This window comes from Eurosta solidaginis, chromosome 3 (assembly GCF_040869045.1).
Source record: "Eurosta solidaginis isolate ZX-2024a chromosome 3, ASM4086904v1, whole genome shotgun sequence".
Classification (NCBI taxonomy): Eukaryota; Metazoa; Arthropoda; class Insecta; order Diptera; family Tephritidae; genus Eurosta; species Eurosta solidaginis.
In genome coordinates, this window is record NC_090321.1 from 239,497,482 (window position 1) to 239,514,443 (window position 16,962).

Sequence of the window (16,962 nt, forward strand, 5' to 3'; positions counted from 1 at the left end):
TGTGCCGTTTGTATGTTTGTTCCGATCAGCGGACAGTTGCGCTACTAGGATCGTATCAAATTTTGTTAAAAAAACTGCATCATGAGGGCGAGGCGATTGCAAGTTTGCGCAAAATTTTTCCGAAATTGAGCGGCGCAAAGATTCGTGTAGGTATTTTTTTAAGAAGGCATTCAGTAACTTTATTTTTTTAATGATGTGTATGATTTAAGGTGTTTTCTATGGCCCGCAGATAAAAAACGTAGTTGCAAGTTATGAATTTTCATCAAAATTGCATGCTATCGAACAACGTGCATGGAAAGGCACAGTTGCCGTTATTTAGCCGTTTCTTGGCAACAAACGAGCTGCCAATTATAAAAATATTGTTGCAGAAATGATTTCGGCATATGGCGAAATGGGCATATTAATATCGCTAAAGATCCATTTCCTTCACAATCATTTAAATTTTTTCCCTGATGATTTAGGAGCTTGTAGCGATGAGCATGGCGAAGGTTCCATCAGGACATTGCGGCCATTGAAAAGCGCTTTAAAGGACAGAACATTACGCATATGCTTGGCGAATACTGTTGGTCTATTTGTCGCGATACTGACACAAATGCATACAAACGCAAAAATAAAAAGCCTAAGTTTCTTTAAAAGCATTGAAATTTTTAATATAACAATTTTTAATTTGAATATAATAAAATTAATAAAAAAATTCGGTTTTTTAATTAGCTGAAACCGTTACAAAAAAAACCGATAACCATTAAAAAACCTCAGGAAAATCTGAAAATTGATAAAAACATTTCCACGAGTCTGCCTGCAAAAATTCAGCTCGATTGGATCACGGAAAAAAGGGTTAAAAATCGATCCAAAGTCTTTCACACAGACGGACAGACGGACACTACGAGCTACTTTATATATCAAAAAAAAATTCTGACGTATACATGAAAATCGCGATACACGTGTATTTTTATTTTTTTTCCCCTTTCCGAAAAAGTATATTTGGTTCATAGGACAGCACTAAAGCTCGTTTTTGTAACGCAGTGTAAGTAACGAGGGAGACTGAGTCATAGTGAAGCTGTTTTTTTTTCAGCTCAGGAGGGTCTGCCCCTTCGAATGCCGATAGCATTTGCTACCTTTGAGATAATATAACAACTACATTAGACACATTTTTTTTTGTAAAATGTATATCTTTATTTTTTCATATTCAATAATTTTTCACGAAGCTATAGTTTGTAGTATAAGTATTGAATAATTATTTTAAGCAATCAGAAACATTTATGCCAATTTTGAATCAATTAGTGTTAAATATTAAATATATAAATATTTCTTATAAATTTCAGTTTTTTTGGAAATGCATTGAATTTGGCAAATTTTTTAATATTATATATAGTATATATTGAAGATAAAATAATATTATATACTTATGTATTAAGGACAACTCAAAGTAATTTAAAATAAATTCACGCATACACAAATGGCAGGAAAAATTTGTGTTTTAATTTACAAAATCGAACTGCATTAATGTGTATATTCCTCAATCTTAAAGTAACTTCATATATCACAAAAGTATTTTTGTTTTTTCTTTTTTTGGACGATCATATAGTTTAGTATATACTTGTGTATGGATGATACATAAATTTGTGCCTCCAATTATCTTATGTTTAACAGATTGGTCACTAAAGACCTCACGTAGACTGAATGTGTCTATATGGGCAATTCACAAGAGTATCGTATTCATATTACGTTTCAAGATTAAATTCTTGCCATGGTTTCAAATACAAAATTCGATGAAAGCATAGCACATATGGTGAATAGAAGACCTTATGAATTGCCTAAGTGCTTCAATTGTCTTAAGGTCATCCAATATAAAAATAAAAATTAATAAAGTATTTCGGTTGTCATTTTCGGGATGAAAGTGGTTATAATCTCTTTTCACTTTGTTTCAAAACGAAACCCACATCATAATGAATAAAACTAATTTTTTTTAATTTCTTTGTATTGTATTTTGTAAAACTTATTTTTTTTATTCTTATTTTATATTATGATCGACATACATATCCATATGTCCCTGATGATGACTTCAGATGGAAGTCGAAATATCGACCAAATAAATTATAAATGAATACAAAAAAAATGTTTTGTTCATTCTGTGAAGGCTTCTAGCTCAACAAATCTAATAATTTACAATATTTAATGCTATTAACTTTAATTAAAATATTGTATTTTATTATATTACATTTACTTCGATGTTTTTTTTTTGTTCAATTATAACTCCGAAATAAGCCCGAGCAATGATTAAAAAACTTCATCAAAATCTCAGAACTCGTACTTGGAATTTTCGCTAACATTTTGTGTATGCAATTTTAGATAGATAGATAGAGTTATCGATTTTAGGCTAACAATGTAAAATTTTAAAGTCTCTCAAAAGTCTCATTGATTTATGACTTTTTTTTCGAAGTGAGGTTTTTATAAGGAAGGACATCGCAAGCTCAACAAATTTCTGAAAACTCTAAGCATTTACATATTTCGAAATTTTCACGAAGTTCCTTAGTTAATTTTTCGAAAGCTCTATTAAAACTTGTTTTTATAATTTCATTTATACACCTTTTTCATGGCAATCATCATTTATTGTCGATTTTTCTTATTTTAAACTAGCTCGAAATTATTCTGAAAGTGATTGTATTACGGTGTGGAAGATTGTCTTTTACAAAAAAGGTGGTTGCTTCTCACAACTATAGCAGAAATTGTTAAGAAAAGCGCCAAATCTCAGGCAGTATAAAAAGAATGCCCCAATTAAAAAATTTATTGAAGACTGTTCTGTATATTTACTTTAAACGGAAAAATCAAATTTTTGAGTATTCAATCATACTACTTTTTTAAGGAGATTAAGCCATACCCAAAAAAATTTAATTCTCCGTTTTTCGAAGTTGTCTTTCGAAGTTCGAAATCGGTTCTTTCGTAATTTTTTTTTTTTTTATACATTAACATTTTGAAAAACTAAAAAACTAAAATGTATGTTGTATTGTAGGCTTTTATAGATCTGAAATTTTCACTCCATGTCAAAGAAAAAAATGTAAAGGATACGTATAATATTTTAACTAAAAATAAAAACATATGTTAAAAGTAAAATTTGAACTTCGAAAACCCATAGTATTTGAAGGCTGACCTTGAAAAAAAGAGAAATTACTTTTGACGTAACAAACTTCTTTTTTAAGAGATTAAGCCCTAAGTAAACAAGTAAATTCCGTTTTTCGAAATTATTATTCGAAGTTCAAATTTATTCATTCTTTTTTTTATAAATTGACGTTTCGCAAAAACTACAAAAAGTAAAAATGTAAAAATGTAGGGGCGATTCTCCTTTTTTCTCATTTGAATGGTATAATTTTTTTCTTCGCAAGTTTTTTAAAACAAGCAAAAAGTGCGATCTTCGAAAAAAATAAAAAGCCGAAGTGTCTGAAATTTTTACTCCTGGTTACATAAATGTGAAACAATTTATACTATTCAAATAATATTTTAACTAATAACACTGTGCAACAGCCGACTGGGTATTGGACCAAACCCACTTTTTTGTATAGATTGAGGCTTAAGTAGACAAAGTACTATCTCCGTTTTTCGATTTCGAAATTCTACATTTCGAAATTTTATTTTTTTGTTAACGCATTCAGCAAATTAAAAAAGTAAAAATGTAGTCATGGCCTGCCTTTTTCTTTTATTTGAATGGCTGAATTCTTTTTTTGAAAAATTGCAGTACGAGCAATTCCAGTGGAGAGTATGTGCAGACATAAAAGTATTAGCCACTATTATGGGACTATCTGACTTTTCACCTCGTATAACAGCTGTTATAGTAAATTTCTCAAAAAAAGAAATCAGCCCTTCAAATAAGGAAAAGAGCGGACCACGGCCACATTTTTACTTTTTAATTTGCTGTACGCGTTAACAAAAAAATAAATTCCGAAATGTAGAATTTCGAACTTCGAAAGCCGACATCTATTTGTTGGAGGCTAACTTCGAAAAACGGAGATAATACTTTGTCTACTTGAGCCTCAATCTCTACAAAAAAGTGGGTTTGGTCTAAAACCCAGAAAAAAGTTTATTTTATCGCATAGTGTAATAATAAAAAATATACCACAAAGGGCAAACTTTCAAATTAGGAATATGTATGTTCAGAAGGCTATCTTCGACAAAACAAACAACTTTTCTAAGAGATTAAGCCATAAGGATAATCCACCTATTTCTGCATATTGAAAAATACTGTCAAAAAGAAATTTGTATTTCGAGAAACTTCAGACTTGTATTAGCTTTAAATTTACTTGCACTACAAAATATGAATCAAAGCGAATTCTGTGCCAGCTGTTGTTATCCCATCAGCTGATTGCTTCTTCTTGATAATTTCCTAACAACGCCTTTGCATAGATATCAGTTAATCGAAATCAATACTAATTTTCTGTTGATGTGACATTCTTGTGCACGCAAATTGGGTTGAATCTGGATTGCCATCACTTTGAATAGATTCGCCGTGATATGCATGTTTCAACGCTTCGAATTTTTCGATAACGTTTTTGAAATCAGTTTGCATGATTTTCATTCAAGTTTTTAGTAAAATTTGTTTAAATATCTGAAAAAGTGTGCAAATATATGTTTGCTGCCATTTTCATGTTCCCAGGGGTACATTGGTGCTAGTTTTTTATCAAATCGCTTATGCGAACTAGCTACTTTTATTTTAAATTATGGGCAAGAAACCGACCGATATCGAGCGGGCGTTTACTGGCCAAGCTAAGTTTGCTGATGGTAAAGAGATTTGTTTGAAACTCTTTTACGTTCACTTGCCGAACGGCAAGTTATTTTTTTAACTCAGGGTTAATTTTAAAAATTTTCCAAAAATGTCAAAATTGTTTTCTCATGTCAACTTAACTCTGAGTTAAAGAGTTAACTTGCCGTTCTGCAAATTATCCTTATAGACATAAATCATACATGCTACAACTTTTTTAAAGGAATAGGAACAAAAAATTAAATTAAGAACATTTTTAAAACATGTAATCAGCTTATTGCTATCACTCACTCGTAAACCAGTTATTATTATTTTTTTTTTCTTTTTTTTTTTTTGAATTTTCGCACAAATTTTTATTTCGACATTATGACTCTTTGGTCGGAGTATGCGATTATCCCGCTTTTTCGTTACGTACTCATCCGTAAGCTGAAATATTTTTTGGAAAACTGTTTTCAAACAGTATTTTCCTAATATTTTTCCATAGTTTTACATCTTAGTAAATTGTATTGTGTCGATGAAAACGAGGCCACCTATTTTACATATTTTACATGCTAAAATGATTCAAGAATTGATTTAGACTTATCTAGAAAAATTCTTTGGTTAAGTGTATAATGAAGTTATCTTTTATGTATTTTTGTATAACGTCAAATAAAAAAAATACAAAAATGATCCTTTAAGTATTGCAGCTATTTGTCTGCTTACAGTTGCTTCCTTTATATATAATAGCTGTGTTTTTTTCTCATCTGTATACGTTTACGCTTAAACTTTATAGGAACTGCTAAGCGACAAACTTTAATACACCTCTGAAATTGCTACGCATAAAATTAATACTACTAAATTTCAACACGCATTATACTCAGATGTAACTGAAATATGTGTCTATGTTTCACCCTCTGCACTAATTATATGTATTCTATGCGCGTCCACTATTTATCACAACTGATTATACACAGAAATGCAACAGAAGATGGTTGTGTCTCCGCTTTTCGGTACACCCTGTTGCTGTAGCTAGTTGTTTAACCACAGCCGCTAGATGGGTCTCCTAAGCATTATCTAAGCGAGGATAGGCGTTTTTTTTTACGCGCAAACGAAACGTATACGCGTGTAAAAAAAAACACGGCTAATAATTATCTTTTACAAAATCGAACATACAAATGTTTTGTATGAAATATTTGTATATTCATTTAATTTGATCGCATAGCATACGCATTTGCTTCGGCCGTTATACAATACATATGCAAATGTGCATATACATATCGTTAGGTTAATGTGAAAATGTGCTAAGTCACTTTTTTTGAAAAATTTTATTTTAATGCAGTTTTAAAACAGAATTCAAAATATATCGATCACAAAAAATTAATATTTTAATTTTTCATTTTTACGTGCTGTGGGCAATGAGGTGTAAATGTGCTAAGTCGTCAGCTGTTAAAAAGAATGTGCTAAGTCAACCTGTCAGTAATATCAATGTGAATTACTAGTCATTTCTTTGTGCGCGCATTTTATTTATTTATTTAATTCATTCAGTCTAAAAGTACATGCTTTGTTGTTGTTGTATTAACGATAAAGACACTCCCCGAAGGCTTTGGGCAGTGTTACCGATGTTGGTGGTCCTTTGCCGGATATAGATCCGGTACGTTCCGGTAAAAAAGCACTATTAAGGTACTAGCCCGACCACCTCGGGAACGATTTATATGACCACATTAAACCTTCTAGGAACTTGGGGTCGCCAGAGCCTCGGCTGTCAATGAAACAGGATTCGCCACGGTTAGGTGAGGTTGACAATTAGGTTGGAGAAGCTATATATTGCGCTTGCAATCCCTTGAGAGGGTTGCGAACACAACCCCTTGAAATTGGATTTACCCAATTGAGCCATGCCTTTGGTGTTTGATAAATGCTTTGCGCTGACCGTAATCTTCTTTCAATTCGTGCTAGAGTTTATTACATTATAGGCAAGCATGAGTGAGATAAGTTCTTCTGTCATGCAAAGCCTGAAGACCAGGCCAGTGGAGCATACGTAAAGCAATTTTTGTAAAAAATTTTTGCATTTTCTCAATTTTATAGGAGCTAGAATCATAGAAAGGATTCCATATTATTGAGCATTATTCAAGACCACTTCTGACCAAGGATATATAAAGTGCCTTCTACGTCATAGGGTTCTTAAAGTCACTGGTGTTACGTCTACTGAACCCAACCATTGCAACAAATTTTGAAACAACGAATGTGACTAGAAAAAGAGAGTTTGGAGTCAAAAATTATACCCAAGCCTTGACAACGATTAGGAGATTTAGCATTTCATTTGTAGATAAGGTATGTGACAGTTCTCTTTTTGGAATAAGACACAACACAGCATTTGTTTCAATTTAAAAATAAATTATTGTCTGCGCACATCCGGCAAAAGAGTCCAGATCAGAACCGTTAGAAAAAGTTTGACAAATAAATAGTATTTTTTGTGATATATATAGTTTTAGTGTTATATTTCAATCATTAGAGGGGATGAGTGATGGGGAAACATATTGAGTAAAAAGTGCCAAGTCAGGAGAAAAAAATTGTTTTGAGTGCGGAAATTGTGCTAAGTCATAAAATAGCTGCTGGGTTAGCATATATGATTTTTATTTATCTTTTTCAAAGCTTCTACACTCAAAAGTATTGCAACTAAGGTATCCTCATTCACAGTTTTGAAAAAAAGTATATTTCAAAAATTATTCATTTTTTTTCGTCTCCTGTCAAATTCGTAAAAAGTGACTTAGCACATTTTCACATTAAGCTAACGATATATATAAAGGTGCGTAGGTATATACGCACTTAACGTGGTATGAGACAAAATTGATAAAATCGTTTTAAACTCAATTTTATTAAGCGGAAGTAGCAACTCACACCTTCGTTATATGGCTTACTTACTTAATATAAATAACTAATCATGTACATATATTCTTACATTAATATATATAGTTAAATGTATATTTATCAAATCTACATTAATTTGTAGTAATTGTTTACTTTCAACATTTCATTTAGCATAACTATGTACATTACGCTGCTTTAGTATGCATTATAACTGGGATTATATGGTGCTTGTTTTTCATAACCGCTGCTTGAATTATTTTGTGCGCCTGGAGCATTGCCTGCAACAACAGCATCATAACTGGGTGGATTCATATTAGCCGCAGAAGCTGGTGGATAAGGCGCCATATAAGGTTGCACACTGTAAGTGAGGAATATAATTTGCAAATTAGTTAACAAATAATTTTGCGCGCACAAACAACAACACTAACAAAATATTATTAAAACATGGTTTTCGAAAACACACACACACACACAAAACTTACGCAGGCATAGGCGGTTGAGCAGTTGGCATCGGCATAGGCATAGGCATGTGCACGGGAGCGCTGTAAAAATAGAAATACAAAAAAAATTGTGTAGTTGAGGCTAATTCAAATTTAAACATGGTACCATGATGTTGTTTTAAATTCTTGTAGCTGCTGAAAATGCTTGGTAATTTGTTTATCATTTAGCTGTGGTATATGTGTTAATTACTTACTGTTGTGTTTGTGTTGGATACGGTGGATACATGGTCTGCTGTTGCTGATATCCGGCGGTGGGTGGTGGCACCATTTGCGCAACCGGATAGCTGCGAGGTGCGGTATGTGTGGCTGATGTTACTACGACGGGTGCTGTAAAAAATTAAATTGATTCAAGTTAGATTAAGGATAATTTTGAATTACACATCAGTTTTATGAGCTTGATAATATTTAAGGACTAGGAACAAAGTATTTTATTTGGACTTCTTTTTCCGTAATGTATGATACTATTAGCAAATTCTTCCTCTTCACCTTCGGCTTTTTCGTCTTCTACCTTTCGTTCTTCTTCTTCTTCACCATCTTCTTCTCATTCTTCTTCTTTTTCATCTTATTCTTCTACTTTTTGTCCTTCTCTTTCTTCTTCTTCTGCTTATTTTTATTCTTTTTCTTATTGATCTCCATCTTCATCATCTTCAAACTCCTCCCTTTTCTTTTTTTTTCTCTTCTTCTTCTTCATCATCTTCTTTAGCATCTTCTTCTTCCATCCCGACTACCTCGGGATCGATTTAATATGACCACGTTGAGCCTTCCAGGTCATACCGATCCACACTTACTAGTTTCCTGAGGAGCTTGGGATCGCCAGAGCCTCGCCTGCTAAATAAGTGTATCATACATTTAAATTTGTAGCATGATTTGCCTCGAATAGGTAAAGGTTTATATTGCACTAAACAACCCCTTGAATCTCATTAGAAAACTCTTTCTCGCTTTGCTACAGTTTAGTTTAATGCAATTATAGTTCCAAAGCAAAATATTTTCTTTTGTCGATTTTTCTCCATCAACCTTTTCTTTTTCTTTGTAGCTTTAATTTGGTTCTTTCCCGCACTGTTTTTCTTCTTCTTCTTCATTTTCATTCCATTTCCTTGATCGTCTGCATCTGTTTGCTCTACTTTTCTTTGGTTTTTCCCTACCCCCATTTCTTTTCTTCTATTTCATCTCCTTCTCCATCTATTTAATTGCCTTTCTAAGTTTTTCTACTTCACTTCCGCTTCTTCCTTTTCTTCTTCTCTTTTGTTATTCTTTCTTATTCTTCTTTCTTCTTCTTTTCTTCTTCATCTTCTTTCTTCTTCTTCATATTTCCTCTTTTTCATCTTCTTGTAGCGACAAAGACACTCCTCAAAGGCTTTGTGGAGTATTACGGATTATGATGATCCTTTGCCGGATATTTACCCGTTACGTTCCGGAAATTAGCATAAGTGAGGTGTTAGTACTAGCCCGACCATATCGCACCTTTTCGGTCTGTGGATTTTAGTTCTTTTGACGACAGGCATGCGTACCATGGGAAAAGTCTCAGACCCTTAAGCCGCTGCCCCTATTCTATTCTTCGTTTGCTTTCCCTTTCGTGTCCTATTTCTATTCGTTTTGCTTTTGGCCTTTTCCTCCTCCCTGACCTTCCGTTTCCCCGCCTTCGGATGCATCCCTCGCTCCTTACTTTCTCCATCTCCTCTTCGACCTCCTTTTCTCCTTATCCCACTGTTTTCCTTTGCTGCTCCTCTCCTACTCCTTTATCCTTTTCCGTTTTAATGCTATTTCTATTTTTTTACTTTTTGCTTCCCGTCTTCCTCTCTCTCTCTTTCTGACACCTATTGTTTTCTTAATAATACGTTCATTTTGCCCTTCCCTTTGATACCCCTACAACTTTATTTATCTTCCCCTTCCCTTCCCTCTTCTTACTTCCCACTATCTCTATCACTAAGCGCTTTCCTAACTGTCCCTATCCCTGTTCCCTCCTCTGCATTTCTCATTTCCGGGCATATTCCTATTTATGTATTTTTCTTTACCTTTCTTTCAATTTTTCCCATCATTGTTTTTCGCCTACCCCACCAACTCTTTTCTTGTCTATTTCTCTCTTCCCCTCCTGCTCATCTTTTTCATATATGTATATAATCACTTTATACAGTATTTGATATATATTTGAAATATTTCGGCACATGTAGCGAATTAAAGGCGTCTCACCACCTACTTTTGCCCTATTGCATCTACGTCTCTCGAAATATATCAATATTCGAATTTCTCAACTCTAGCGTAACGAGATCAAGAACTTGCTCATAATATTGCAGTCCACAGGAAACTTTGGCCTTCCTAAAAATATACTCGATTTTCATCCATCTGAAAAATGATTGGAATGGCGCCCGAGCTGGAACCACAAAGGGGTTAAGGTCCTTACGATATAAAAACAAAATAAACGCCAACTCGCCCACAAATGAAAACAATACACTCCAGTTAAACTTTACAAACTTTGTTCAGAAGATAGCGGAAAATAATACTGAGGTCTAGCGCTATTGCTTCCCTTATAATCCAGTTGTTCCCCTATATGTAACTTCCTTGCTCTACTCTTGTAAGGCAGAATGCAGCGCGACTTAACACCGTAAAGTATGGTTAGGATTTGTGAACAGGAGAACGTAACTGTGAATTTCCCTTATTATTCATGTATGTGGTAATATTTGCATGTAGTTGAAATAGGCTCAAGAAACTGTCAGATAGGGCTACATAATAACGGTCGTGTTTTTATTAAGGGCATATGCGTTTCCGCTTTAATTTTGTATCCGCACTTATCTATCTAAATAAAATATAAGCGCAAACGCATATGAGCGTAAAAACACGGCAAATGATGCACAGGTCCTTGACAGATTTTTCTTAATTCAACTTAAGCTGCTTTAATTCAACATAAGCTGATTTTCACAAACGAAGACAAGTAGACATGTATCTTGAAATTTTTTTCGTTATAACTTATTTGTCGCTCTTATGACAATTTAACACTTGTATTAAATATTGCAAATTCGTCATAAACACGAGATTACCCAACCTTTATCAGAAATTGATGCATTGGTGGTATCACGTTTACGACCCCGCATATAAAATGCACAAAAAGTAGCCAAAGCGAATGCAAAAAAGGTTACAAATAAAGCAAAAGCTAAACTATCGACGAACATAATACGACAGTCAAAACAAATAATAAATTAAAATAAAATGTAAAATAACAAAGCAATTTTTAACAGAAAAGCCCCACGAAATGCAACTTGTTACAAAATTAGTTAAATATGAACTGAAATAGAAGAAACTTCCAGCAAAAAAGGGAATAGTAAATAACGATTGAATTAGTATCTTAGTATTTAAAAAAAAATGCTGATAAAATTTGTTCACTGATAAGATTTAGACGTTATTTACTCCAGATACAGTGCGGGGCACAAAAAATGTATTGAGAATGCTGCTTTGTTCCTCAATAGAACTAAACTGAAACCCACCCAGAGTCATTGTGGGTATGTAGAACTCAAATTTGTTAAAATTGTGTTTTCTAATGAAATAATTATTTTTTTCTTTAATGATTTGGGAAAAAACAACGTGACATTAGGACGGACAAGGCGACAGCTGTTTCGATTATACCTTGTAAATCTCTTCAAAGCCTTTTCTCCCGGGAGTGGGATTTGAACCCGCGCTCCTACGATGGTTGAAGTGCTACAAACGCATTCATCCACGGCATGCCTTAGTTTTTGTAAACCTTATCCCAATTGCCTTCTTTGCATATTTTTCTTTATTCACAGTCCATACTTCGTATGTCATCATGTGGTAAAGTTATGCGTTGGTAAGGCGGTTTCAAAGACACTTGGTGTTGTTGCTTTTTGTTCTATTTAGATAACTACAACGAATTAACCAATGTTGTCTATTTGTATGAGCGGGGACTACCCTTATTGCTTTAAATGTATGAAAACATTTTATTTGAAGCAATTTTTAATTTTATAATTTATTTAATGGTTTGGAATGTTTGAAATTTAAACAACGTGACATCAGGACGGACAAGGCAACAACTGTTTCGATTATACCTTGTAAATCTTTTCAAAGCCTTTTCTCCCGGGAGTGAGATTTGAATCCGCACTCCTACGATGGTTGAAGTGTTTCGTATTTCTCAGTTCTTAGGGATTTCGCTATTTGAGAAATGTAAAAAAACCCGTTGTAAGTAAGTAGGCGTTGGCACGCCCCTTTTTTTCAAATTTGCAAACGGGTATTTTGGCTCGCCCTTCCGGGAATGTAACCCTAAAATGTTAGGAAGGTAGCTTTACCGCGGGTGCCCGCACTAAATTATACGAAATGTCATAATATAAAATGACATCTACCAAGTTACCCAGTATTATCTTAAATATGTCAATTAATAATAAAAGCTAACTATTAATTTTAGGTTCTATATTTAGATAATTACTAAAGATGTAATGTAGTTTCCAGTAAAAGGCAATTTTCATGTTGGAAAAGTGCGGAAGTCTTCGAAAAATCCTCTTTAATCAACAGAAACCGTATAATTCATTCGGGTAGAATATTGATAAAATAAGCAACGCTTACACAGCATTAATACAGTACAAAGACAAATGCTGAGATAGCAAGTGAAATAAATACGCACCTTGGTACTGTGGGTTAAGTAAAACGAAAACGTATTCAAAAATAAAATAAATTTAATAGAATTATGTAAGTGTACATTTTTATGATTATTAATTGTATTTATGTTTGTTGTTGATAAATTGATTTCAAAACAAGATTATTAGACCCCCTGAAGAAGAAGTGAGAGCATCGAAGCGCGTTAGATGGAAAAAAGGAGATGGAGAAAGCAAAGTTAATTATTAATTTGGGCCAACAAAAAAACAGAACTCGTTTAGATTTCAAAACAACTAAGGCTGTCGAAGCTAGTAATAAAAACTGAAAACCTTCGGGGAGTGTCTTTATCGGTAATACAACAACAACAACAACACGGAATGCAGGAGAAGTGGAAGCATATCACTAAAACACTATGTACCGTCGTCGAGGAAAAAAATTGGTTACCGACGACCACGGAAAAACCACTGGTGCGATGAATAAAGTCGAGTTCAACCGAAAGAAAAGACGCGGCCTACAGGTCTACTTTAATATCGTGCGCAACAAGGAAGAAAAAAGCAGAAGAGCCCGCAGTCGATACGATGGAGTATATTTTCCCCGGTCCGAAGTAGAAATGGCGATAACCAGGTTAAAAAATTAGGCCATGGGCGCTGATGTATTTCCTACGGAGCTGTTCAAATATGGAGGTGATGAGTTGGTAAGGCGCATGCATCAGATTCTTTGCAAAACATGGTCGGACTAGTTTAGCGGATTTTACGGCCGCCTTTTACAGCAGGAAAAGGAGCTGCCTATATGCCGCTATGTCTGAATATGGTTTCCCTGCAAAACTTATTTGACTATGCGGAATGACGTAGGAAAATACCATCAGCTCAGTCAGAATTGTGAAGGACCTCTCCGAGCCGTTCGAAACTAAACAGTTTGCAGACAGTATGACCCTCCTCCCCTGTGATTTCGTTTATCTAAAATAAAATAAAAAATTACAAACAAGAACAGCTTTGAAATCCAGCGAAGAATCACTTTTGCCAATAAATGCTACCTTATACTAGGTAGGCAATTGAAAAGTAAAGTCCTATCTCGGTAAAGGAAAATGATGATTTACGATTCACTTATCGTACCCGTCCTGCTATATGGTGCAGAAGCAAGGACCATGGCTACATCAGATGAGGCGGCTCTGGCAGTGTTTAAGAAGAGCGTCGGCGACGGCGAGTACTGAAGAAGATTTAAAGATAAGATGTGCGAGATTTATGCAGACACCAACATAGCCCAGCGAATTAAAACGCAGCGACTACGCTGGCTAGGTTATATTAGGCGAATGAAATAAGATGTTCAGGCCAAAAAAGTATTCTTATCGGAACCCGCATATCAAGGCAGCGGAAGAGGGAAGCCTTCACTCCGATAAGAGAACCATATGGAAAACGATTTACTTCAATTCCTTTGGTGTTACCAATTGGCGCCAGTCAACCCAACGAAAAAGCGACAGGCGTACCGCGTTGGACAACTATAACCATTTATAAGGTCAAGCTCCAATTATGTAGGTAAGTGCTTCCACGTATGAAAAACATTGTTTCCTACACAAATTGTCCAGTCATATATGTATAACACTTATATTCCATATAACCGTTTTACAGGGTAATTCTTTACTTTAGCTCACAATTGCTAAAACTCGTCCAATAATATCGGGAAGGGGTCAAAAGACGCGCTTTGGTCCCAAGATCACGAATCCGAAAGCGGAAATTGGAAATTTTATTTCTTTTCGGAGATATTTGCAAACAAAATTGAAAATTTTCATGTGCTGTTGTAATTTTGATGATTTTGTTGTACTCACAAGAAAAACTGTGGGTAAAAGTGTTTTGCGTGGATATAGATTTGGTTTCCAAACCGGTGTTGGACCCACCCAGGGTAATTTTTTATAAGCGCGGCCAAAGGCCGCCAATACAGAAAGGTGTTCTGCGCAAAAATACTATGGATCCCACCCTCGGTTTCGGAGCGCTCCGGGGTCAATTTGCGGTTTTTTGGAAATATCTTTTGAGAGAAATAAAATTTCCGCTTTCGGGTTCGTGGTCCTGGGAACAAAACGTGTCTTTTGACACCTCCCCGATATTTTTGGACGAGTTTTAGCAGTTGTGAGCTAAAGTAGAGAATTACCTTTTCCAGGTATGAGGGTTTTCGTAATTTCTTATATATCTCATACAACCGATTGTTCAATTAATAAAAATTGTTGAAATTTGATCAGATTATTGTCTAGCTCCATTCATTCGCACCCCGCTTCTGAAGTGACACAACTCAAAAATATAAATTTTTGGTATTAAGACATTTTTGAATGGTATAAGTTTAGTCCCATGCTTTTTTTTCTGTTTCCACTATTGATTAAAATAAATATGATAACAGTCTCCAACTGGTTTTTATTACAGTTTAACTTCGTGCTAATATCTGGTAACATTTATATTGTTTAATCAATTGTGAAAAATACTATACTATTGTAACGAATTTAGAGCAATTCCGTTTATTCCAAATCTTCTGCTAACGTTCGTATCGCTAAACTGTTGAATAAATAACTCCAATATTCAATAATGCAAAATGGTCTTTATAACACAATCAATAGCGTGCTTAAATCAAACTGATTTGCTCATGCCTCAGCTTGTGCTGTTTTTATACTCATCGGTTTCCTCGCTCACATACTTCTAGGCGTTTTTTCTTCTAGAATTTACTACTTAGTTACCAGCTATAAAATTACTAGCTATAAACTGCAGATGCACGTTTATAGCTTCTCATATGCGCGTGTATATACAACAGCTGTTATACTAAATTTCTCAAAAAAAGAATTCAGCCCTTCAAATAAGGGAAAACAGCGGACCACGCCCACATTTTTACTTTTTCAATTCGCTGAACGCGTTAACAAAAAAATAAAATTTCGAAATGTTTCGGGAGGGTAAAATTTTTAGCTGACCTAATCATGTGAAAACGACTACATAGCTTAAAATGACATTAAACGGAAATCTGAAGCTTCTCAAGGCCAAAATAATGACATATCAATTTTAAAAATTGGACATCAAATAACCAAGTTACAAAGAAAAACCCTTTTCGGCTGTATTTCGAAGGATCAAAAAAAAATAAAAAAAATTTTTTCCGAAACCCTCTCAACATAATCTTCAAATTTAGGGGCGGACATTAGCAACTTTTTTTTCGACCCAGTCTAATGTATACCATACACTATATAGTTATTTGTGAATATAAAAATAAAGTTAAAGTGACAAAACTAAAAATAATGTAAATTTTATAACCAAATCACAAACGACACAACTCATCAAAAACATAGTTAAAACATTTTCTGGAAAAATTCTTTCTAAAATTATGCTAAATATTATACTAAAGGTACGAATAAACGCAAAGCAACTTGAATTTAAAAAGTCTGGTAACTTTGGAAACAAAACAAATTATGTATCAAATTGAAACCGTCTCTAAATCAATATTCTTGTTTTTCTACTTATGTCATTTCTGAAGCGGGGGTGCGATATGAGGTGTTCTGCAGAGACGAAGACAGTCCCTTCCTTTCATGTTTTTATACCATTTATTATTTCTAATTTTCATTTCCTTAAACTCTTCTTTTTCGGCAGCTACCAATCTTGGAGCTTTGGTCACCACTATCTTATCGATAAAGTTATCACAAACAATGCACGTTTTTCTCAGTCATACCAGACGCATTTCATCATAAACCACCACCATTACATCAATTAACAATTTAGAATTAGTACTAACGATTTGTTGTTGTTAAGGTTTGTATTTTAGTTTTTTGGTCAAATTTGTTATTGCAGTATCCACAAATTGCTGCACAGCAGCACAACCAGCAAATACCAGCCGCAAATATCCCCAATACTATTAACCAAACCGGCATTATATATTAAAAACTTGAAATAATATTTGGTAATAAAAACAAAAAATTCGAATGCGAAATTGAGTTCATACGCGCGATGTTAACACTTGACTAATATGCGTAATATTATTATGGCTTAACATAGGTAAATGTTTATCGATTTATATTTCAGTCTCCCACCATTTACGGAAGATAGCACTGTGGCCTTATCAATTATGGAGCGTGAACAAATGAACTCAACTAGTTATCACGAAATGAAAACTCAATAGAATGATTAAAAAAATAAAAATTCGAAAATCGAAAATTTTAATTAGTGAAAAAATGTACACTGAAAGAAATGGTGCTATTAAAATCAACAAAAATCGGTTATGTTGTTCTTGACTTAACTGAGATTCGGTGAAATTGAT

At 34.0% G+C, this 16,962-nt stretch overlaps 1 protein-coding gene across 3 annotated transcripts in view; it reads right to left on the bottom strand.

Moving 5' to 3' along the window:
* Nucleotides 1-1,148: 1,148 nt before the first annotated feature.
* The window catches only part of LOC137245266 (uncharacterized), a 49,173-nt gene continuing 33,359 nt past the window's right edge, over nt 1,149-16,962 (bottom strand). The window contains exons 1-4 of one of the 3 annotated variants that reach the window (XM_067775631.1): nt 16,441-16,711; nt 8,289-8,421; nt 8,077-8,136; nt 1,149-7,952 (exon numbers count right to left, since the gene is read on the bottom strand). In XM_067775631.1, the coding sequence (XP_067631732.1) occupies nt 7,790-7,952; nt 8,077-8,136; nt 8,289-8,421; nt 16,441-16,576 (492 nt within the window). In that variant the 5' untranslated portion in view covers nt 16,577-16,711 and the 3' untranslated portion in view covers nt 1,149-7,789. Of the gene's footprint in view, nt 7,953-8,076; nt 8,137-8,288; nt 8,422-11,131; nt 11,368-16,440; nt 16,712-16,962 lie in introns of those variants that run through there. The other 2 variants (XM_067775632.1, XM_067775633.1) reach the window with 2 other exon arrangements.